General features: G+C 50.2%; 1 protein-coding gene across 3 annotated transcripts in view; it reads right to left on the bottom strand.

Annotated features, from left to right (window-relative positions):
- Positions 1-23,896, bottom strand: part of NFIC (nuclear factor I C) — a 96,842-nt gene that overhangs the window by 71,023 nt on the left and 1,923 nt on the right. For 2 of the 3 annotated variants that reach the window (XM_079960731.1, XM_079960734.1), the window contains exon 1: positions 17,961-18,177. The exons of the other annotated variant lie outside the window; for it this stretch is intronic. In XM_079960731.1, the coding sequence (XP_079816857.1) occupies positions 17,961-17,990 (30 nt within the window). In that variant the 5' untranslated portion in view covers positions 17,991-18,177. Of the gene's footprint in view, positions 1-17,960; positions 18,178-23,896 lie in introns of those variants that run through there. 3 annotated transcript variants of the gene reach the window in all.

Genomic DNA, 23,896 nt, shown 5'->3' with positions numbered 1-23,896 from the left:
CATGAGTCTGACCAAACTGCGGGAGGCAGTGGAAGACAGGAGTGCCTGGCGTGCTCTGGTCCAGGGGGTCACGAAGAGGCGGACACAACTAAACAACTAAACAACAACAACAAAGTCCTTCCCCTGCTCACCCCTTAATATTCTTCAGAGTGTCTTTTTTTCAGTCTTTAGAGAGTATCTGGGAGCGGGGAGGCAGGAAAAAAGTCCTCCTTTCCTTCCACTCCAAAGTTTTTAATCTGTGAATTTAGACGCCGTACTGTGCTGGATTTCTGTATTGTATGGAATGGACCTACCGTATTTTTCGCTCTATAAGATGCACCAGACCACAAGACGCACCTAGTTTTTGGAGGAGGAAAACAAGAAAAAATAATATTCTGAGTCTCAGAAGCCAGAACAGCAAGAGGGATCTCTGCGCAGCGAAAGCAGCAATCCCTCTTGCTGTTCTGGCTTCTGGGATAGCTGCGCAGCCTGCATTCGCTCCATAAGACGCACACACATTTCCGCTTACTTTCTAGGAGGGAAAAAGTGAGTCTTATAGAGCAAAAAATACGGTATATTAATAAGATTTCTGCAGGAGGCCTTCACTTGCAGAGAACAGCGACCAACTGCGTATAAATCGGATGGCTGGATGCTCTCTCGCACTCGGATCCTGCTCCGGGGTGTCCCTTTGGAGGCACATTGCTGGCCCCCGTGAGATCAGGAATCCGTGCAGGATGAACCCATTGCCCTGATCCATCAGCGTCTTCTCAAGGCTAGTCGTACACACAACTCGGCTACTAAAACGTGCTTGCAACCGGCTGCTTGCCTGGGGCGCACGAGGCTCGGCCCCAGGTGACCAGCCTGGCTTCGTTCCCCGCCGGACCCTGTGATAGGAATTTTATGGTCTTAGATATATGGTAATGTTCATAAGCGTACCAACCAACCACATACATAGATCAGCACAGGAAGGCCAACCTGGAACCATTTTGATTCCTAAACCGAGCAAATCTTTTCTCTGCAAGGTCAAAGTGGAAAAGCCTCCCCATTGTCTTTTCCTTCACAAATCCTGTCTTAAGGGTATGTCTGTGTTTGAATAGGGTGTGAGCCTGTGACCTGGCCCAGGAACTAAGTATTTATCACTACAAAAGACTGGCCGGGCTCCCCAGGCAATCCAATCAAGTAACCAGCCAGACAGGAGATAAACAAGGACAGGAGAAAAACAACCTTCAAATTTCTGTTGTAGACCGCCTTTTCTGTGACGTAGGTGTGATGTATCGGAGGGGTGGTCTTAGGTTACACCCCTTCTGTGATGTATGTATGTGATGTTTCTGGGGGTGGTCTTGATCTACAGGGTGGCAATTTCAAAAGTCTTTATAAGGCCTTGCACACCATTTTTCTAGGTCCCTCCTCTCTCCTGCAGGCGAGGGGAGCACCCTGTTGCAACAGTTCAATGAAGGCCAAGCCTACAGGCTGCTCTTTTGCTCCAAGTAATCGTGCTTGGTGTCTTTGTTTTTTTGTCCAAGGGAGCCCTCGGATTTTTCCGTTAACAACCCCCACGCAGGCAATTCTTGTGGCCATCGTTTGGCACGGCTGCCTCCAAACCCTTCCATTCCTCTCCTACTTGTCTATCGCCTCCCATTCCAGGTTTCTGACGCCACGTCCCGTGAGTGAGTGCCCTGCGCCGTCACTCACAGTCCAGTGACTTCATCCTCCAAGCATCCGGGTGGAAAGGGAGGAAGCTGGACTTCTGCAAAGCTCTTTCTACACCCTGGCTATCTATAGCCATGAGGTCAGAGCCCTCTCTTTGTCTCTTTCCCGCCACTCCCTTTCAAAAATAAGAACCCAGACCTGCTAAAGAGATTAGACCGTCTCGAGACAGATGATCTTTCGATTTCTTTCGGCCTGCACGCTCAGGTCCCTCGTCTTGCCCTGACTTCCTTCGGGGACACCTCATGTGATGGCGCCTGGGATTTGGACTCGGAGGCTGAACCTGAGGAATCCCAGCCTGCACAGGAGTCCCTGCCTCCAGAACCAGCTGAGCCAGGGCTGGAGCATGAGCCTGAATGTTCCTCACCTGTGCTGGGTCCTCAGGTGAGTCTGTTCTGGCTCCTGAGGTGATGGAGGACCCATTGCCTGCAGGTGCTCCACTCTCAGCCCCATCAGAGGAAGCTGAGGTTGCCTCTGGGTCCAGTAATCCTCCAGCCTCTCCTGAGCTGCAGAGGCTCAGGGCAGAGAGGCGGAGGGAACTAAGTTCCCGCAGGAGGAGTGCTCGCCTCCAGGCCAGGAGAGGCGAGTCACCTGAGGACTGGGGCCGCCCTATGCCTCAGGGCAGATAAAAGCAAGCCAGCCCCATGCGGGAGCAACATTGTCGCTAGCCAGTTCCTGCCTGCACCCTCTCCTGCCGGATCTTCTGACCTTGCCCAACTCCCTGCCATGGACCCAGCTTCAGCTTTGACGGACGGCCTCAGTACTGCTCCCTCGACCTCGGACTGGACTCAGACCACGCCTCACGGAAACCAGCACACTTCCCTTTGTGGCCGGACTCTCACAGCCTCAACCTCCCTAGCCAGACGGCATGGAGGGTGCAATTCAATTCAGGAGCTGTCGGAAGGCCAAAGCACCCCACACACATCTTATGGGGGAGCATGACGGGATGCCCCCCCAAAACACCCCAGAGTTTCCTTCTCTTCAACCCGCAGCCTCCCTGCTTCCTCGCCTCCCTGATTGTCGGCAGAGCTGCTCCGGCCAGCCCCAGTCCCAGGTTGCGGGAGCAACATTGTTGGTAGCCTGTTCCTGCCTGAACCCTGTCCTGCTCTTCTGCCAGAGTTCCTGAGAGGTACCGGAACTTAGTTCCGGTGAATTCCGGCTGAAAAAAAGACCCTGGTTGTAATGTTATCAGCTGCATTTGATGCAGAATTCAGCAGCCAGGTAGCTTGCCAGTCAGTTGGCTAAAGCTTGGTGCTGATGATGCCATGGTTGCAGGTTCAAGCCCCGTACAGGTCAGCTACATTTCAGGGGGCTGGACTAGATGATCCTCAGTGTTATGTACTGAAGTTCTCACCCTGGGCCAGCAGAGGGATACTGTAGATAGTTTTCACTCAGGTCCACGTCAGTTATTTTAGGCGGGAAACCCTGGGTTGTTGTTGCTACAATGTTGACACCCGGCTGCCTATAAAAGCAGGCCGGCTGAGCTGTTTGCTGTTCAGTTCTGTCCAGCTTACAAATAAAGAGCTGCTCTGGAGAAATCGCTGTGTCGTCTAATATGTTCGCCCACAACTTAACACTCAGGGTCCCTTCCAACTCTACAATTCTATGACTCCAACATAGTCTGAGCACGTAACAACAATCCTGGCCGCACTGAGCTGGCTACCACTTTCTGGACCCCAATTCCTGGTTTTGACCTACAAAACACAACAGAGGTTGGTGGGGCAGTGCCCCATTTGCCCTATTGGACTAGCCACCACTGATTTGAAACACACACACACACACATGTGAACAACTATCTAGCTTTCCCCATTCATGTTAACCAACTATTCTCGGGACTTTAGTGTCTCCACACTTTCTTCCTATATCCATTGACATGTAAGTCTGTCCTCACTCTGAAGTTCAGTTTTTCAGCCAGTAGGGGGCCACGTCAACTCCTGCGTGGCCAACAACAAACAGGGAGGCGGGTGAGCAAGCAAGCAGAATGGGAGGCAAGGATTCTGCTTAAGAGATAGCAGAGAGGAGCTTCAGGGAGCAGTTTAGCAAACTGCTCTGCGGAGCATCTCTGCTCACTGTAAAATGTGGCCGCAAAAAAAAGTTTAACGGAAAGAGGGAGGCATTTCAGAAAACCACTCTCTGAAGCCCCTTCTCTTTTCCTTTAAAATTAATAATAATAATTTTAAAAATTTTAAAAAATAGAATAAATTGTCCAGTAGCACCTTAGAGACCAACTAAGTTTGTTCTTGGTATAAGCTTTCATGTGCATGCACACTTCTTCAGATACAAACGAAAGCTTATACCAAGAACGAACTTCGTTGGCCTCTAAGGTGCTACTGGACAATTAAGCTCTGGTTTCCCCAGTAGTGATGTATGGAAGTGAGAGCTGGACCATCAAGAAGGCTGATTGCCGAAGAATGGATGCTTTTGAATTCTGGTGCTGGAGGAGACTCTTGAGAGTCCCATGGACTGCAAGAAGATCAAACCTATCCATTTTGAAGGAAATCAGCCCTGAGTGCTCACTGGAAGGACAGATCCTGAAGCTGAGGCTCCAAGACTTTGGCCACCTCATGAGAAGAGAAGACTCCCTGGAAAAGACCCTGATGCTGGGAAAGATGGAGGGCACAAGGAGAAGGGGACGACGGAGGACGAGATGGTGGGACAGTGTTCTCGAAGCTACCAGCATGAGTTGACGAAACTGCGGAGGCAGTGGAAGACAGGAGGGCCTGGCGTGCTCGGGTCCAGGGGGTCACGAAGAGGCGGACACGACTAAACGACGCAGCAACAACAAGGTGCTACTGGACAATCTTTTTTTATTTTTTATTTTTTACCAACACGGCTCCTTACGTGAATAATAACTTTATTACCGGTATGTTTGGAGGGACGAAAAATAGCTCAGTTAGTTAGAGCAAGGTGGTGAAAACGCCAAGGTTTCAGGTTCGATCGCCGTACAGAACAGCTGCAGAGCATATTCCTGCATTTTCGTAAATCGTTTTCGCGGATATCCCTGCGTATTCCAGGGCCTTGTACTAGATGATTGTCAGGGTCTCTTCCAGTTCTACGATGCCCTACCCACGCTCAGCACCAAGAAAGAAACCCCAGACGCAAGCAATTTCCCTCTTGAAAGCTGACTGTCTTCAGAAGGAAGGGGAAAGGGCAGGAATCGCGAGAAGGTGAAGGAGGGCGATTCGATAGCCAATAAATCTATTCGTGGCACAGAAACATCCCAGAAACTATGGATCCTTGACCCCGACACTGCTGCTGGTCCATAGATGCTGGCGGTGAGGTTGCCAACCAGCCAGTTCTTGCGGTGTTTATCGCCCACCTCACAACAACCCTGAAAGGTGGGCTGCGCCGAGAGCGACGTCCCTGCAAGGAAAGCTAGAGGCATTTGAGACTTACGAGAAAGAGGCGAGCGAGTGGCGGCAGGATTTTGTTGTTTAGTCGTTTAGTGGTGTCCGCCTCTTTGTGCCCCCCTGGACCAGAGCACGCCAGGCCCTACTGTCTTCCACTGCCTCCCGCAGTTTGGTCAGACTCATGTTGGTCGCTTCGAGAACACTGTCCCACCATCTCGTCCTCCGTCGTCCCCTTCTCCTTGTGCCCTCCATCTTTCCCAGCATCAGGGTCTTTTCCAGGGAGTCTTCTCTTCCCCTGAGGTGGCCAAAGTCTTGGAGCCTCAGCTTCAGGATCTGTCCTTCCAGTGAGCACTCAGGGCTGATTTCCTTTAGAATGGAGAGGTTGGATCTTCTTGCAGTCCATGGGACTCTCAAGAGTCTCCTCCAGCACCAGAATTCAAAAGCATCAATTTTTTGGTGATCAGAGGCATTTGGGACTTACGAGAAAGAGGCGGCAGGATAGATGTTTGTATAATTCTCTGTGGCACGGAAAAAAGAGGATAGAGGAAAAGCTTTTTCTCCCTCTGAGTGTCGGATGAGAGAAACGACTCCTTCATGCTGTCGGTCTATGGAACTCCCTCCCACCAGACGAGAAAGTTAAGGCTACAACGAGAAACCTTGTACAGATGGTACACGACACCAGTGCAGTTAGGGAAAATGTACAAAACTAGTTCAAATATATGTTGGAAGTGTAAGGAAAAGGAGGGGACATTTTTTTCATATGTGGTGGGATGGTAAGGTAATTAAAAAAATTTGGGAAATGATTTACAACGAATTGAAGAAAATGTTCCATTTAACATTTGTTAAAAAACCTGAAGCATTTTTATTAGGGATTGTAGGGAAAGATCGGCCAAAAAAGCTGAAAAACATCTTCATGTATGCGACAACGGCCGCAAGAGTTCTGGTAGCACAAGGATGGAAGACTGAAGAAACCCCAACTAAAGAATCATGGCAAGAAAAATTGATGGATTATGCAGAACTGGCAAAACTGACATACAAGCTATGGGACAAGGATAACTGCGACTTTAAAGTTGAATGGGAACCCTTTACAAAGTATTTGAAGATACAACAATGCGAACTGGACTCCTTGGCTGGTTTGGAATAAACATTCACAAACTTTTTATTGATAATAATCAGCTAAATAGTTTGAAGGTCTATACAACAGCATTTTTAGAGAAATCAAAGACTGGAACTGAGGGAAGTCGGGGGGTGGGTGGGTTCTGCGGGGGGAGGGAGGAAAAATGGGGGAAAATAAGGATGATATGTTTCTGGATAATATGTTTTGTTTTAATTTTGAATAAAAGTTATTTAAAAAAAACAACAACGAGAAACCTTTTCTATCACATAAGCAACTTCATTGTTTTCTCACCTGCAAGAAGCTCTGTGTTTGATGGCAAGAAGTCTACTCTAAGCAAAGTTCAGAAGTCGGGCGCCGCTTATTCCGTACGCTAAAGGCAACTGTCTCGGTTACTGCAAATGGAGGCGCCGGGATTTGAACCTGCGACCTTCGACACAGGAGGCGGTTGCCCGACCACTGAGCTACAGCCCTTCCCAGGTTCCAAAAAGCTCCTCAACACATTCCTTTGATGGACCTGCTCTGAATTATCCTTTTTTTCTGCTCAGTATTTCAGAAGAGTCACGACAGATTTATTCATGGTTAAACTGCAGAACTCCCTCCCTCAGGAGAGAAGTAACGGCCACCGATTCTGAAAGCTTTAAAAGCAGATTAGAAAAGAGGAAGATAAGGCTATACTAGCCAGGATAAATGTGTTCCACCTGCACTGCTTCGTCCCAGTATACCTGAAGGAGTGTCTCCACCCCCATCGTTCAGCCCGGACACTGAGGTCCAGCTCCGAGGACCTTCTGGAGGTTCCCTCCCTGCGAGAAGTGAGGTTACTGGGAACCAGGCAGAGGGCCTTCTCGGTGGTGGCGCCTGCCCATCAGACGTCAATGAAATAAACAACTGACTTTTAGAATCATAGAATCATAGAATCATAGAGTTGGAAGAGACCACAAGGGCCATCGAGTTCAACCCCCTGCCAAGCAGGAAACACCATCAGAGCACTCCTGACATATGGTTGTCAAGCCTCTGCTTAAAGACCTCCAAAGAAGGAGACTCCACCACACTCCTTGGCAGCAAATTCCACTGTCAAACAGCTCTTACTGTCAGGAAGTTCTTCCTAATGTTTAGGTGGAATCTTCTTTCTTGTAGTTTGGAACCATTGCTCCGTGTCTGCTTCTCTGGAGCAGCAGAAAACAACCTTTCTCCCTCCTCTATGTGACATCCTTTTATATATTTGAACATGGCTATCATATCACCCCTTAACCTCCTCTTCTCTGGGCTAAACATGCCCAGCTCCCTTAGCCGTTCCTCATAAGGCATCGTTTCCATCTGAAGGCAGCCCTGTTTAGGGAAGTTTTTACTGTTGGATGTTTCGTCGTGTTTTTAATATTCTGTTGGGAGCTGCCCGGAGTGGCTGGGGAAACCCAGCCAGATGGGCAGGGTGTAAATAATAAATTATTAGTCTTGTTAATTATTGTTATTAATCTTACTTTATCTGTAGTGGAAGGATCCTAGCCTAACGGAACAGCACATGTTCTGCATACAGGACATTCTGGCTTCAACCTCCAACGGCATCCTGGGTGAGATTCCTTGTCTGAAACCCAGGACAGCTGCTGCCAAACCGTGCAGACAGGACTGAACTTGATGGAACCGACAACCTGACGAAAGGAAGCTTCCGGGATTCCCGCTGACAAAACCACAGCAGAAAACCGGGTCTTAAGTTACCGGGGGGGGGGGACTAGATATCGGGGAAACGTCAACAAGAGCCCTTCTGCAATTGCACAGTGAGATCTGCACAAAGGTAAAGGTCAAGGGACCCCTGACCATTAGGTCCAGTCGTGGCCGACTCTGGGGTTGCGGCGCTCATCTCGCTTTACTGGCCGAGGGAGCCGGCGTACAGCTTCCAGGTCACGTGGCCAGCAGGACTAAGCCGCTTCTGGTGAACCAGAGCAGTGCACAGAAATGCCGTTTGCCTTCCCACCGGAGCAGTACCTATTTATCTACTTGCACTTTGACGTGCTTTCGAACTGCTAGGTTGGCAGGAGCAGAGACCGAGCAATGGGAGCTCACCCCGTCGCGGGGATTTGAACCGCCGACCTTCTGATCGGCAAGTCCTAGGCTCTGGGGTTTAACCCACAGCGCCACCCGCGTCCCCTCTGTAATTTCCAAATTCTTTGCTCTCCTTCAGAGGGTCAGGCTGGCTGACCTGGAGAGACCCCCTCTGGATTTTGAAGGCGCGTTTTCCCCCTCTTTCTCTTGAGCTGCCTCGGCCCTTTCCTCTCGCCGTCCCAATTTGTTCGGAGAGCGTCACATGCCGAAAGGAAAATAAAAAATAACTGCATCCTTGACTTGGCCCGGGAGTTACGGGGCGGGATTGAAAAGGAGAGGGAGGGAGTGTGTGCAGAAAGGAGAAGGGCAGAGATAAGATTGCACAACTTTTTTTCTTCCAGCCTCCCCCAGTCTTGTTGCTGAGCATTGTTCAAAGAAAACACTGGGCCCTTTCTTTGGAAATACCCTTCCTCCTTCTCGCTTCGCTCTCCCTCCCTCCTTCCCGCTTGGACTGCGTTCGTTCTGACTTCCCCGTCTGCTGACCAGATGCCCTGGACACAACTTTCACTAGGAAAGGAAAGGGAGGGGTAGGATCTTCAAAGCAGCCTGCCCCGCTCTTGACCTTAAATACCCCTTACTAGGGAGGATGGAGGGGATGCGGGTGGCGCTGTGGGTTAAACCACAGAGCCTAGGACTTGCCGATCAGAAGGTCGGCGGTTCGAATCCCCGCTATGACGGGGTGAGCTCCCGTTGCTCGGTCCCTGCTCCTGCCAACCTAGCAGTTTGAAAGCACATCAAGGTGCAAGTAGATAAATAGGTACCGTTCTGGCAGGAAGGTAAACGGCATTTCCGTGCGCTGCTCTGGTTCGCCAGAAGCAGCTTAGTCCTGCTGGCCACATGACCCGGAAGCTGTACTCCGGCTCCCTCGGCCAGTAAAGCGAGATGAGTGCCGCAACCCCAGAGTCGGCCACGACTAGACCTGATGGTTCAGGGGTTCCCTCTACCTTTAGGGAGGATGGAGAGGGGAAATAGAGCAAAATTGGCCAAAGCGAGGGGGGAAAGGAGGAAACGAATATTCGCGTCTGTTTCATGTTGTTCAATGAACTCTGGTTATGTTGTTGTTGTTGAGTTGTTTAGCCGTGTCCGCCTCTTCGTGACCCCCTGGACTGAAGCACACCAGGCCCTCCTGTCTTCCACTGCCTCCCGCAGTTTGGTCCAACTCATGCTGGTAGCTTCCTATGCAATATTTTTCTGTACAGCATTGGACTTTCCTTTCGCTTCCAGGCATATCCGCAGCTGAGCGTCCTTTCGGCTTTGGCCCAGCCGCTTCATCAGCTCTGAATCTACTTGTACTTGTCCTCCGCTCTTCCTCAGTAGCATGTTGGATGCCTTCTGACCTGAGGAGCTCATCTTCCAGCGTCATAACTTTTATATGCCTGTTGTCTTTGTCCATGGAGTTTTCTTGGCAGGGATACTGGAGTGGCTTGCCGGTTCCTGCTCCATGTGGATCACGTTTGGTCAAAACTCTCCACTATGACCTGTCCATCTTGGGTGGCCCTGCAGGCATGGCTCATAGCTTCTCTGAGTTATTCAAGCCCCTTCACCACGGCAAGACAGTGATCCATGAAAGGGGAACTCTGGTTATAGTGGGCACCAGACTAGCTACAGCCCCCATCCTTATAATATTTTACTTTATGTCCTCATGGTTAGCTGTGTTTGTGTGTGTGTGGTGTTGTTGTTTTTTTGTCTTATGTGGCTCACGAGATAAGCTCGGTTTTAGGAATGTTCCATGATAAACGGTTATACTCTACCAAGGAGATCTGCATTTTTTGTTTGTTTTGTTTGTTTACAGTAGGCCTGTCCAACCACCCCTCCCTCCCAAAAAAACCCCTCAAAAACTCTGGCCAATCCAGAACATCATTGTCAGTTTATCTATAGTGGGAGTAGATCGCAAACTCTTGGAAGTTGGACACCCCTGGTTTAAAGCAAAGGGAACTCATCTGAGCTTAAAATGTGAACTTGAGCTTAAAATGTGAACTGGAATATTTGGGTAATATTATACGTTATATATGCCTGTTGTCTTTGTCCATGGAGTTTTCTTGGCAGGCATACTGGAGTCGTTTGCCGGTTCCTGCTCCAGGGGGATCACGTTTGGTCAAAACTCTCCACTATGACCTGTCCGTCTTGGGTATAGCTCATGTATGGAAGTGAGAGCTGGACCATCAAGAAGGCTGATGGCCGAAGAATGGATGCTTTTGAATTCTGGTGCTGGAGGAGACTCTTGAGAGTCCCATGGGCTGCAAGAAGATCCAACCTCTCCATTCTGAAGGAAATCAGCCCTGAGTGCTCACTGGAAGGACAGATCCTGAAGCTGAGGCTCCAAGACTTTGGCCACCTCAGGAGAAGAGAAGACTCTCTGGAAAAGACCCTGGTGTTGGGAAAGATGGAGGGCACAAGGAGAAGGGGACGATGGAGGGCGAGATGGTGGGACAGTGTTCTCGAAGCTGCCAGCATGAGTTTGACCAAACTGCGGGAGGCAGCAGAAGACAGGAGTTCCTGGCGTGCTCTGGTCCAGGGGGTCACGAAGAGTCGGACACAACTAAACGACTAAACAACAACAAAATTTTCAGGGGAGAAACATTGGAGGGGATGGAATAGGATGTCCCTATTTTCACAGGAGAAACATTGGAGGGGATACGTGTCTCTGGGTTGTTGTTTTCCCCTGTGAGTAAACAAGCAAACGAACACAACCCAGAGACCAGAAGGTCAGGGAACCCAGGAGGAAGACATGCAAAATCATGACCTAGGTTTCTAAAAGCGGCATCAAGGGAGGAGGTGGCTGAGCCCAGGGAAAGTCCCAAGGTGCTGAGAGACAGCTGGGGAGAGAGAGACTTTGCCATCAAGGGCCTGGACTCAAATCAAGCAGGTCAGTGCGTCGTCCTGGCTAGGAGTGGCATCGAGTGTGCCAGGGCTATTTTTGGGTCTGGATGCTGTGGCTTTGCCAGCTAGGCAGACGTTCCCGAAGGCGAGAAGACGTCCCCGTCCCAAGAAATCTCTCTGCGCAAACTCCTTGCCAAGGGTTTAAAATCGCTCAGTTGGAAGTTGTGTCTTGGGGGGCGGGGATGGAAAGAGAGAAAGGGGCAAAATAATAATAAAAAATAATTGTTTATTTATACCCCACCCATTTGGCCGGGTTTCCCCAGCCACTCTGGGCGGCTCCCAATAGATTAAAAACAGAATAAAGCTTCAAACATTTAAAACCAATACAGGGCGGCCTTCAGATGTCTTCTAAAAGTCAGATAGTTGTTTATTTCCTTGACATCTGATGGGAGGGTGCCACCACCGAGAAGGCCCTACGCCTGGTTCCCTGTAACCTTGCTTCTTGCAGGGAGGGAACCCCCAGAAGGCCCTCGGGAGATGGACCCCGGTATCCGGGCTGGAGATGCTCCTTCAGGGATACTTGTAACCTGGCTACCCGGAATTCACGGAGTTGGGTATTATTGGGTGGCTGCGGGGAGGGGGGTGGCACTCTGGGTATGCTCAGAGGTGAGGGGATTCCTTAAATTGCCTCCAAATTGAGTCAATCTGTGTTTTTTTGTTTGTGTCTGTGTGTGTGTGTCTCTCTGTGTGTGTGTGTGTGTGTGTGTCTGCGTACATCCAAAAATGAAAGTACTTCTAAAAAATTCAGCTGTTAAGATAAACACTGTCTTAGAAGACAGTTTCCCTAGTAAAATGGGAAGGGGGGGCTCTTTTTAAAAGCAGCATTCATTTTCCTTTGAGAGACATAGCCAATGCACTCTGTACACACTCAGAGGCCCTCTCTCCCTCTTCCTGCATGAAACACAGAGAAATCGGCTCGGAAAATCACCTGAACCTCACCTGAACTTCCAATGGGCTTCGGAAGAGATGCCCTCATTCATGGAATATTTTCATTTTTTACTATTTAATTACATGAATACCATCATCATCATTTTGTTTATATCCTGCCTTCCCCCTCCACGTCCCAGATCAGGACTCAGGGAGGTTAAAACAGCCACAGATAAAAATGCAGAAATGCTACAAACCTATAAAAGGCCATCATTCATTAAACCCTAATAAAATTAAAACAGTATCTATTAAAATGCATGTAATAGAAGCATGGGAACACTATTGAAAGCCCTTTCCTTTCAAAACAGCACCTGTTGGAATAGGAAGGCCTTCGTTTGCCGAAGGGAGGAAAGCCAGGAGCTGGCCTGGTTTCTCTCAGAAGCGAGTTCCAAAGTTGTTTCGGAGGAGCCACCACAGAGAAGGCCCTGTCTTGCACCCCCAACCAAGCAAGCCTGTGAGGTTGGCAGGACCGAGAGAAGGGAACCCCCAAACATCTCAGAGCCAGGGCAGGTTCATACGGGAGGATACAGTTCTTCGTATAGCCTGGGCTTAAGCCGTATAGGTCTTTAAAGGTCATAACTACTGCAATATGCTCTATGTGGGGCTACCTTGGAAGGTGACCCAGAAACTGCAACTAATCCAGAATGCGGCAGCCAGACTGGTGATTGGGAGTGGAGACCATATAACACTGGTCCTGAAAGACCTACATTGGCTCCCAGGACATTTCCAAGCACAATTCAAAGTGTTGGTGCTGACCTTGAAAGCCCTAAATAGCCCAGGAGACCTGAAGGAGTGTCTCCACCCCGGACACCTGGGTCCATCTCCCGAGGGCCTTCTGGCGGTTCCCTCCCTGCAAGAAGCAAGGTTGCAGAGAACCAGGCAGAGGGCCTTCTCGGTGGTGGCGCCCTCCCTTCAGATGTCAAGGAAACAAACAACTATCTGACTTTTAGAAGACATCTGAAGGCAGCCCTGTTTAGGGAAGTTTTTAATGACTGACGTTGTATCGTGTTTTTAATATTCTGTAGGGAGCCGCCCAGAGTGGCTGGGGAAACCCAGCCAGATGCACAGGGTATAAATAATAAATTCTTATTATATTATAAACTATTATTATTCCAAACAGAGGCATCCCTCCAATGATATCTGCAGATATATACGCTTCCCCTACCCTTGATGAGAGAAGAGCCATTCCCCATCCCAGATCTAAAAAGAGGAGCTGCCCCTCATTTAAAAAAATGCCTATTCTAAAATACAGTTGTACCTCGGGTTAAGAACTTAATTCGTTCCGGAGGTCCGTTCTTAACCTGAAACTGTTCTTAACCTGAAGCAAGACTTTAGCTAATGGGGTCTCCTGCTGCTGCCGTGCAATTTCTGTTCTCATCCTGAAGCAAAGTTCTTAACCAGAGGTACTATTTCTGGGTTAGCGGAGTCCGTAACCTGAAGCATCTGTAACCCAAGGTACCACTGTAGAGGCGTTCCTGCATCTCTCACACTGCGGTAGGGAAAAGCTACTTCTTATATCAAAGCTGGAAGGGATCCAGCGGTCATCTATTCCAACCCCCTGGAATGCAGGAATCTTTCGCCCAGCATGGGGCTTGAACCCACGACCCCTGGCCTATCTTCCTTCAGTTTAGGGTTTCAGACAGGAGCATCTCCCAGCAACCATGGGGGACTCTTCGTGACGCCCTGGACCAGGCCCTCCTGTCTTCCACTGCCTCCCACAGTTTGGTCAAACTCATGCTGGTAGCTTTGAGAACACTGTCCAACCATCTCGTCCTCTGTCATCCCCTTCTCCTTGTGCCCTCCATCTTTCCCAACATCAGGGTCTTCTCCAGGGAGTCTTCTCTTCCCCTGAGGTGGCCAAAGTCTTGGAGCCTCAGCTTCAGGATCTGTCCTTCCAGTGAGCACTCAGGGCTGATTTCCTTCAGAATGGAGAGGTTGGATCTTCTTGCAGTCCATGGGACTCTCCAGAGTCTCCTCCAGCACCAGAATTCAAAAGCATAAATTCTTCGGCGATCAGCCTTCTTTATGGTCCAGCTCTCACTTCCATACATCACTACAGTGGTACCTCAGGTTACATACGCTTCAGGTTACATATGCTTCAGGTTACAGACTCCGCCAACCCAAAATATTACCTCCGGTTAAGAACTTTGCTTCAGGATGAGAACAGAAATCACGTGGCAGCCGCAGGAGGCCCCATTAGCTAAAGTGGTGCTTCAGGTTAAGAACAGTTTCAGGTTAAGAACGGACCTCCGCAACGAATTAAGTACTTAACCCGAGGTACCACTGTACTGGGAAATTGCATAGCTGTCAACTTTTCCCTTTTCTTGCAAGGAATCCTATTCGGAATAAATAAATTTCCCTTAAAAAAGGGGGAACGTTGACAGCTATGGTCAACTTTGGGGGGAGCTGGCCCCCTCAAATATTTTATTGGCAGGGGGCCCTCGGGCCCTAGACCTTGGCCCCCTGCAGCTGAAACTGAGAGCGATCCACAGCGCATCTCCGCATTTCAAACTTGCAAAACGTAAATATTCCCCCGTTGCAAATATGGCCCCCACATCATTCCATAAATATGGGACTTTAAGGCGGTTACATTCATTTTTTTAAAAAGTGTTGTGCTTGGTTCGCTGTTTCCTAACCATCTGATAACAGTGAGCTGGTTTTTGCCTGGATTAAAAATAAGAAGTGCCAATCTAGAGCAGAGACTCATGCAGATATACAACGGGTACCCTCTTCTGCACAGGGCAGCCTACACTGCGCCTGTTATCCGTCATGATGGACTGTACCAAACCATAAAGGTAAAGGTAAAGGGACCCCTGGCCATTAGGTCCAGTCGTGGCCGACCCTGGGGTTGCGGTGCTCATCTCGCTTTATTGGTCGAGGGAGCCGGCGTACAGCTTCCGGGTCATGTGGCCAGCAGGACTAAGCCGCTTCTGGCGAACCAGAGCAGCGCACGGAAACGCCCTTTACCTTCCCGCCGAAGCGGTACCTATTTTTCTACTTGCCCTTTGACGTGCTTTCGAACTGCTAGGTTGGCAGGAGCAGGGACCGAGGAACGGGAGCTCACCCCGTCATTGCGGGGATTTGAACCGCCGACCTTCCGACTGGCAAGTCCTAGGCTCTGCGGTTTAACCCACAGCACCACCTGTGTCCCATGTACCAAACCATATCTGGTGCAAAATTACCCATCCTGTTCCCCCGGTGAGAAAAGTACATCGTACAGGGTTGCGGCGGGCAGCTTCCTACACGGATAGGTGTTTTGAACGAACAAAACCCTTAAATAAACCCAACTCTGAACGAACCTTGTTGAACCATGACTGCAACTGTATCACAGAGCAAGGTTTTGAAACTACTGGCTGATATTTTACACAGGCTCACATGTGTTTGATCCAAGGTGAAGATTTAAGCCAAGATCTTTCACTTTTTTTATTCTGAAACTCGGAAAGCCAGGCATTTTATTCGATCTCAGGGACAGGACTTTGAACACCAGGCTGTTTTTTTAAAAAACCAGCAAAAAGGATTTACAAGCAATGGGCAAGATTTAAGTCTCAAAGCTTTCAAAAACAGGGTTGTTGTTTTTTTTTAAAAAAAAGAGGGAGTCCAGAATTCTGATAGCGGAATATTGAAACTGGGGCAGATTTTGACTTGGCTGGGCCACATCTTTGCACATCTACTGTCAAGAGCTCAGGCCAGCTTGTATCAACACGGGCCTTGTCTGTTCTAAACGCCTCTCTATGTTTTTGGGGCGGCCTAATTCTAATTCTCCCCGCTGAAGGAAAAATCCTTGAGTTTGCTATCAGTTCATTCCCCCCTCCCACATACACACAACAAATGCACTTAGAAATAAAATAAAATCCATGCCCTTGATAGAAAAGGATGTCAAGGTTCTTGTGAGATGCCGCTTTGTTTAGGAGTTACTTATCAGAAGAATCACCCTTAGTTTGCAGCAAGGAAGTCGTTACATGAGAGGCCGGGTGTTCAATAATTAAAATAAAATATCAAGAATCGATCAGGGAGGATGGGGAGGGGAGGCTGCCCCGCTGGAGGGGACGCGAAAGCAAAAGTCGGAAGGAGCCCGCAATAATATCAGGCCCCGGGCACAATAAGGCAACGCTTCACCGCTAAGGAAAACTCGCATGTGGGGAAAAGACTTTATAGCTGGTCATGTCGAGGGAAGGGTGAACACTGTATCCTTTCCAAAGGGAGACCTGCAACCCACAGTGGATTTTGACACACACAGGGAGAAAACAAACAGCCGAGGAAAAACACACAACATCCCGTGACTGGCAACACAAGGAGGGCACCGCAGGAAGACAGGTTTGTGGGGACACCGAATAACAGGAATGTAAAAAACTGTGTTTGCTCTGATGACGCCTGGAAAACCCGACCAGCGACTTTTCCCATGAAATATACAGCATTGCATGTGAATATTTCATGCCTCGTGCAGCAATAGTGTCGTTGCAGATCGGTGGCCGATGCACATCGATGCCACAGGCATGTGGGGGGGTAGGCACAGGAAGGAAGCCACACACACACACACAAACACACACACACCCCTCGCTCACAATCAGCTGTCTCACGCACGCTTGCACGCTTTCACGAAGGGCAGCCTTTGCACGAGGGCCCCGCATGGACACTATTGTCTGGGCGACACGTGCGCCGGACCGTCGTGCTCTTGCATGCTGCCTCTCTCTTGTCTGGCACACACAAGCGTTCTCACTTCCATGTGCCCAGGTTCCTGGGCACGTCCTTCCATGCAGGGAGGAATGTGGGGCATGTGCCACCAGCGCACGGCGCATTTTTTGCACACTCGCTCGCCTGAGCTCTTGCACGCCGCCTTGTCTGGCACACACGAGCGTTCTCACTTCCATGTGCGCAGGTTCACATCCTTCCATGCAGGGGGGGGGCCTATGGCAGCAGTGCACGGCGCATATGCACACTCGTTCCGGCGCACTGGGGTGGATTTTGCGACCTCTGGGGCACTCAAAGGCTCACCGATACTTACAAACCTACGGCGCGCACACTCAGTTAACCCCTACGCATGCTGGCATGGAATAGCCTTGCAAACTCCGGCACACTGGGACTTATGCGCTCGGCATTCTTGCAAAAATGCGCTCTCTCAGACACACATACACAGCCCTCTCTCTTTGCCAACTTATCAGAACTTGGTGCACAGTTGGGGAAAACAATTGATATTAAGCCTCTCCTCTCCCCCACCGAAAAACCCTAGCCACCCATTCCATCACACACACACACACCAGTGTGGAAAGACAGGGTGTTCTTGCGGTCACCAAACCACCAGCCCATGCTGCCTAAGGAGTGCAGATTAGGGGGCGTCCTGCTCCCCACATCTCATACTGATCCAGACTTGAGCAGTTCGGCTCAACAAGAGGAGGGAAGAATGGTGGGGGTTTTTTCCGGGGGGGGGAGGGAGGAGATGGTTTAGGAGGGAAGGATACAAATAGAAACTTATTGCAATCGACCTGCAAAGTGGGGAAGGGGGGGGGGTTTGACAGAAATCGGGCGCCTTTTAGGAAGCTCAACTGACTCAGAGGCGGACGAATGCACAGACCGCTTTCTCTCTCTCTCCAACCCCCCCCCCCCCGCGCGCGCGCCACAAGCCCGCAGCCCCGCCACGCATTTTCTGCAATGGACAAAACTCTTTTCTCCGGTGGGGTGTGTGTGTGTGTGTGTGGAGAGAAAGGATTTTGAGAGGGGGGCGGTGGGTGAGAGAAAGAAAATAAGGCACCGAGCTGCGAAGAGGAAACAGATTTCAACCCCCCCCAAAAAAATGATACAAATTAGCAATGCAAAAAGGAAGGAAGGAAGGAAGGAAGGAAGGAAGGAGAGGGGGTGGAAAGGAGATATCTGATAAAAGAGGGGGGGGGGAGGAAAGAGGCCTTAATTACCTGGGCGAGGCAGAGAGGTGAAGAATACATCTCCAAGCTGTCGCGGAGTAAACCGTTGAGGAGGGTTTTTTTTAAGGGGGGGGGGGGAGAAGAGAGAGGTTTGAGAAAGCAGCTCCAAGCGTAAAAGTTACTGAGTCATTTCGGAGGCTGGAACAATTTCCCCCTCTCACACTCTCCCTCTCCCTCTCTCCCAACATACACTCTCACTCTCTCTTTCCCGGCGATGGATCGGTGCGGGGGGAGGGGAGGAGACGGCGAGGGGGGAGGGTGTCCGAGGGGAGGGGGTGGGACCAGGGAGAGCGGGGGGGGGGGGGGAGAGAGAGAGGAAAGCACGCCTAGCCCTCCGAAAGAGAAGCATTATATATATATAAATCCAACTTTTAAAAAAATAAATAAATTAGAAGGGGGGGCTGCAATCGTATCCAACCTTACGCGTAGCGCGCACAGGGCGCGTGCATGCAATGCGCTTTGGTGAAAAGTTAACGCGTCGCTTTTCGAGAAAAGGTGGAAAGCTGGGATGTTAATTCATAGCGATAATAATAGGTAGGTAGGTAGGTGGGTAAGTAAGTAGGGGGTCACAGCTGCTGCCACGAAAACACCCGAAGGCTGCGATCCCGCACCCACGTTTTAGCTAGGAGCAAAGGTCGGGTCGAACTCGGGGGGGGGGGGGCCTTCCTCCTCCTCGCGAGGAGACGTGCCCAAAGATCGTGCCTTTACGCAGGCGATTTAAATATATATATAATGAAATGAGATCGTATGCGGCGACTCCGGCAACGTCTCCGGAAAAAAAGAGGAAAGGTTTACAATTTTTTTTTTAAAATAAAAAATATTTTATTTATTTATGGGCTTTAAAAGGGGGGTAGGTTCACAACCCGGAAGGGGGCTAAAATAATATGATTTTAAAAAAATAATACAGCTCCCCAAAAATAAACTCAGCTGTTTCTTCGAGTGTTTGGGGTTGTGTGTGGGTTTTTTTTTTTGAGAGTTTAGAAATCAGAATCAAGTCCTCCGAGAAGGGGGTGCGTGAGGCGTGCGCGGCGTTACTCCAACCGAGAGAAGAGGACCTCCCCACTCCCCTGAGAGGCTCTACTTCCGAGTAGAACTTGGCTGGACTCAGCAGTCCTCTAGATCTTGGGTGAGAATCGCTGGAACAGGGGAACGACGCGCTGCAGGAATCGCGTCTCCAAGGCTTTCAGCTCAGAAGCAACCCACTCGCGCGCACCTTTCGCGAGGAAATGGGATTCTCGAGAGGACTAAACTAAGCCTCTTCCTATTCTGGAGCACTCTCGCCCTCCCTCTCGCCTTTAAAAAAATCCCATTATTGCCACCGACCTTCCGCACGCACTTTGCGAAGCGAAACACGCACGCGTACCCAAAGTTTCCTAAGTCAGGACTGAGCGACGCACAATTGCCTTTCCACCTGAAAGGGCGCTTGTATATAGACACCTATCATCTGAAGAGGAGGGAATTCCAAACTTAAAGTAGTTTTTCTTTCCTCCTACGCCCCCAGCCCAGTTTTTAGCTCTCGGCAAAGAAGTCACAACTCTCTCCTAACTTCTATTCCCTTCTGCCCCCGCGCCAGCGTCAACAAAAATCATATTTTGGTAAGCTAATGTAACAGCAGGCTGTTGATTCTGGTAACAGTAACAATAAAACCAGGATGTTTCTCAACATAAGCCTGGGCATGTTTGCGCCGAAGTCTCGCCGGCCTTACTTCCAGGTAAGGAAGATGTGCGCAGGATCGCGGCCTTTCAGGCCAACTGCTCAGAAGGGCATTCAGTTCAACGGGGCCTTCAGCTGCATATATGCTTAAGAGTAAGCCCCCCCATTGAATTCAATGGGGCTTTACTTCCGAGTAGGCACCCACAGAATTGCCTTGTTGGTGGATTTTGGGAGCAGGGGGGCGGGCCGTGTAATTAGGGGCTGTGGGGTGGGAGGCGGCGTCGATGGGTTTTGAAAATCTGTCCAGACCCCACCCCGAATAGAAAGTCAAATGATTCGCTCCTTGGAAAACCACTTTTAGTAGGTGCTGCAAAGCGGCCGAGCAAGCAAACAAGTCGAACGACAAGGGGAGACACCCCTCCTACAAAAAAACAACAACAAACAAACAAGGAGACCCCCCCCTATTCTTTTGGAACGGGAGTTCTTTCAGGCAGTGGCGTAGCGTGGGTTGTCAGCACCCGGGGCAAGGCAAGTAATTTGCGCCCCCTAACCCATGGATTTGCGCCCCCTAACCCATGGATTTGCGCCCCCTAACACGTGGATTTGCGCCCCCTAACCCGTGGATTTGCGCCCCCAACCCTAACCCCCAGATGTTGCGCCCGGTGCGGCCGCCCCCCCTGCACCCCCCCCCCCACGCTACGCTTCAGGGCTCTGTCTGCAAAGGGTCGTGAAGATCACAAAGAGAGATTTCTCAGAGACCGGCTAGGAATGATCACCACAGCACAAGATCTAACCCTCTGGGTGCCAGCGAGCACCCACAAAATTCCCCATTAAGGGCACCCACAAATTTCGGTGCCAGGGCCATGCACGCTGCACCACGGTCGCGGGGCCAAGGTGGTACTCATTCTGTGTGTGTGTGTGTGTGTGTGTGTCCCAAACCAACACACACACACAAACACACACACCAGGGCGCAATCCCAGAAAGAGGCGCGATTGAGTTAATCCCACAGCTCCAATCTCCTGCATTTCCCTTCGCCAGTTGCAGATTTCACAAGACCTATGTTTCCTGGCCAACTTGACCTCCTTATTTGCAAAGGGGAGGGGGTGTCAAAAAACAAAACAAAAACAAAACCACCTCAAAAAACCCCGGGGGAGAGGTGGATAGAGGTTGATATTTCCTCCCCCATTCCCCGAAAAGAGAAAACGCGGCCCAGCTCCTTTCTGCCAGGCGTTTAGAGAAGAAAAATTAACTCAGCTCCCAAACTTTCCCCGAACCACAAAACTCTTGTTCCGGACACGGCCGGCAGTTGGAAGCAGAATAAAATAAAAAGAAGGGCGAAAGGGGAAGGGTTTTTATTTTACTTTTAAAAAAAGGGGTGTGAGTTTCTGTAGAAATGGAACCATAACCCGGCTCTCTGTTACGCATGAAAAAGGCGCATGATTTCTGACTTGAGGTCGGCTTCTTAAGTAAGGTTTGGAAACTCCCCAAAGCGTGGCGAGTTCGCTGCCTCTCCTGGGAAGTTAAGGATCCGCCTGGAGGTAATAATAGCGGCCCTGTTTACTTCTGAAACCGGCGCAAAATAAGGAGGAGGATGAATAGGAAGCGTAAAATGAGGTCACAATGATGGCTAGCGGCTTGCTGGAGCAGGGGGAAACTTTCTAATGCCGCAATTGAATAGCTGCGCGGAAGAAACGCGTGCGCGTAAAAAAATAATTCAAACAGTTAATTTAAACAGTTCTCTCTCTCATTATGAAAAGGGACATATGGCCCTGAAATATCAAGTTGTTGTTTTTTGATCCGCAGGGCTGAACTTTCGACTCTGTTTACAGGACTGCCATATATGAGAGAATGATTTATACAGTAGCCTTTCATTAAGAATTTAGCCATAATTCTGCGGTTGGGGGAAGGTAAGGGGAAGAGGGAAACTAGGAAATCACTGTCTCCAGCCGCTGCAAGGCCTCTGGCTCCGCCAAACTGCCAGTCTTTGAGGTGCCTCTCCCCCGTTTGCTGCAACTGACAGACAGGGCTGTCCCTGTGGAACTAGATTTCTATCTGCAGGGATTTATTATATTTTATGTTATTTTATTTTGGGGCATGGGTGATCTTCAGCCGTGTATGAGGAGCCCCGCTTTCCAGTCTTGTAGAGGTAGGGCCCCCAACCAGAGACCTATCACCTCATGGGCCATTTACTGAGATGCAGACTTGCATTCAGACAACCACTGTTCACGTGAGCTATCAAACATGCCGATAATTCGATATATCTATTAATTGATGTGGGTGGTTTGTCTGGAATGTTTGAGTGGTGTGTTCGCTTTGGAAGGAGAGGGCTGTGATTCATACGTTCATTCCAACATTTTTCTACATCCTCCCGCTATAAGCTCCTACAATTATTGTTGCTCCACATTGCAAACGACGAAGTATTTTATTTTTTTGGCCTCGGCTGGCGTTTAGCCCCCACTCCAAAAGCCAAATCTATATCACTAATGGGAGCCTCAAACCTTCTTCTGCTCCCCCTCCCGTTTCATTTCTCTCCTACTCCGATTTTTTTTTTTGGGGGGGGAGGGTGTTCCACGCAATCCGGATTTTTAAAAGTTTGACCGAGTTTCACCGCTTACCCAAGCCACGGCGCGCGGGGATTATTATTATTATTATTATTATTATTCGGCTGTCGAGAACAGCCACGTAAAATTCCATATTTCCTTCAAAGTCAAAGAATTTGGGATGAGTTTTTTTGGGGGGGAAATGAGGTGCGATTCGAAGAGGCGGCGACGCGAGGAAAGTATTCGCACCAACTGCGGCACTTTCTCCCTTCGCAAACTTCACGGCGCTCCCCCCCCCCCCCCCGCAGCCGCCCCGATCCTAAGCGTGTCTGCTCAGAAGCAAGCCCCATACAGTTCCATGAAGTTTCCAGGTAAGCGAATGAGGATCGTGCCCTTTAAAAAAATAAATATTCCTCCAAGCTTCTAAAAGACCGTGGCTCATCCCGTGGAAAAACTTCCTGACTCGGGACAAAAGGCAGATTTACTCGCGAGGAAGTACCCGCTGGTTTGGAACTTTAGCCTGGGAGTAGGCCCTACAAGGGACCCTATAGTGCCTACTCACGAGTAATGCCCCATGGGGCTTACGTCCAGGTAAATGGGTGCAGGACCGCCGACTTCTGGGCAGCCCGCCGACTTAATATTGAGCAAAGCCAGCTTAAAGTTGGCAGCGGCCCTGCAGGGCAAATCCGACTCGCACGTGTTTACTCGGGAGTAAGCTCCCACGGACAGCAATGGAGCTTTTGTTCCTGAGCGTAACAGCTCGAGACTCATAGGAAGTGCCCGTCGGGGGTGGCACGCTTTTACCTAGGGGGTTGTGAGTCCCGTTGAGTTCCAAAGAGCTTTTACTTTAGAGTAAACGCGCGAGAGGGTCGGGGGGGGGGGGAGCCCGGAGCTCATCCGAGGAAGGCGCGGGCAGCGCGGGGATACAGAAACCGATCGCCATCGATTAATAGAGCGATCGTTCTCTTCGATCAAAGGCTCCCTGCGGAATACCCAGGCGCGAAGTGGGGAGGCGACAGAAATCCCCTTTGAACTTGATGCGACTTCGCTTCCCAAGGCTAAATCGCCGCACTTAAAAGAGGTCTATTTTTAGAACTGAACCCGGCTTGGAGTTGGGTGTGCGGAGGAAAATGGACGGAGGAGGGTAAAGGTTAGAGCGAGGAGGAATTGTTTTTTTTTTTTCCTTTTCCCGTGCGGGGCGGGCGGAGCTGGGTCTGGTGCAGCAAAGGCTGCAGCCCAGCCGGTGTGTGTGTCTCTCTCTGTGTGTGTGCACGCGCGCGCGCGCGCCTTTCTTCTCCCGTCCACCTTGGGCTCCGCAGAGCTCAAGATCTTACTGCTGACGAAGCGGCCTTCGCCGAGTCTGCCGCAGGGCCCAGCTCGCTTAGCCAGAGAGAGAGAGAGAGTTAATTTTTACGCGCAGGATGAAGAGAGAAAGGGGAGGGCGTTGGAGAGAGGGAGATCTTTCCAAGGTTGGAGGGGAAAGGGAGGGGGCCCTCTTCAGCTCGAGAGCTGGATCGGGGCCAAAGGCAGCAGTTAGCGGCGCCCAGAGAAGCCCCGGCGTCTCCCTCTCCCTCTCTCCGGGTCTCTCCTGCTCTCCGCTAGGCGTCATGTTCAAGTTCAGCTCGGCTCCCTTCCTCCTCCGCCCCCTTCGCCAGAGCGGCCATTTTCCGCTACATCTACCGTTTGCTGAGCTAGCTGCCAAGAGAAAGAGAGAGGGTGGGGGAAGGGAGGGA

Source organism: Podarcis cretensis (assembly GCF_951804945.1).
Source record: "Podarcis cretensis genome assembly, chromosome: 18".
NCBI classification, from domain to species: Eukaryota; Metazoa; Chordata; class Lepidosauria; order Squamata; family Lacertidae; genus Podarcis; species Podarcis cretensis.
This window is presented reverse-complemented; position numbering and strand designations above follow the sequence as displayed.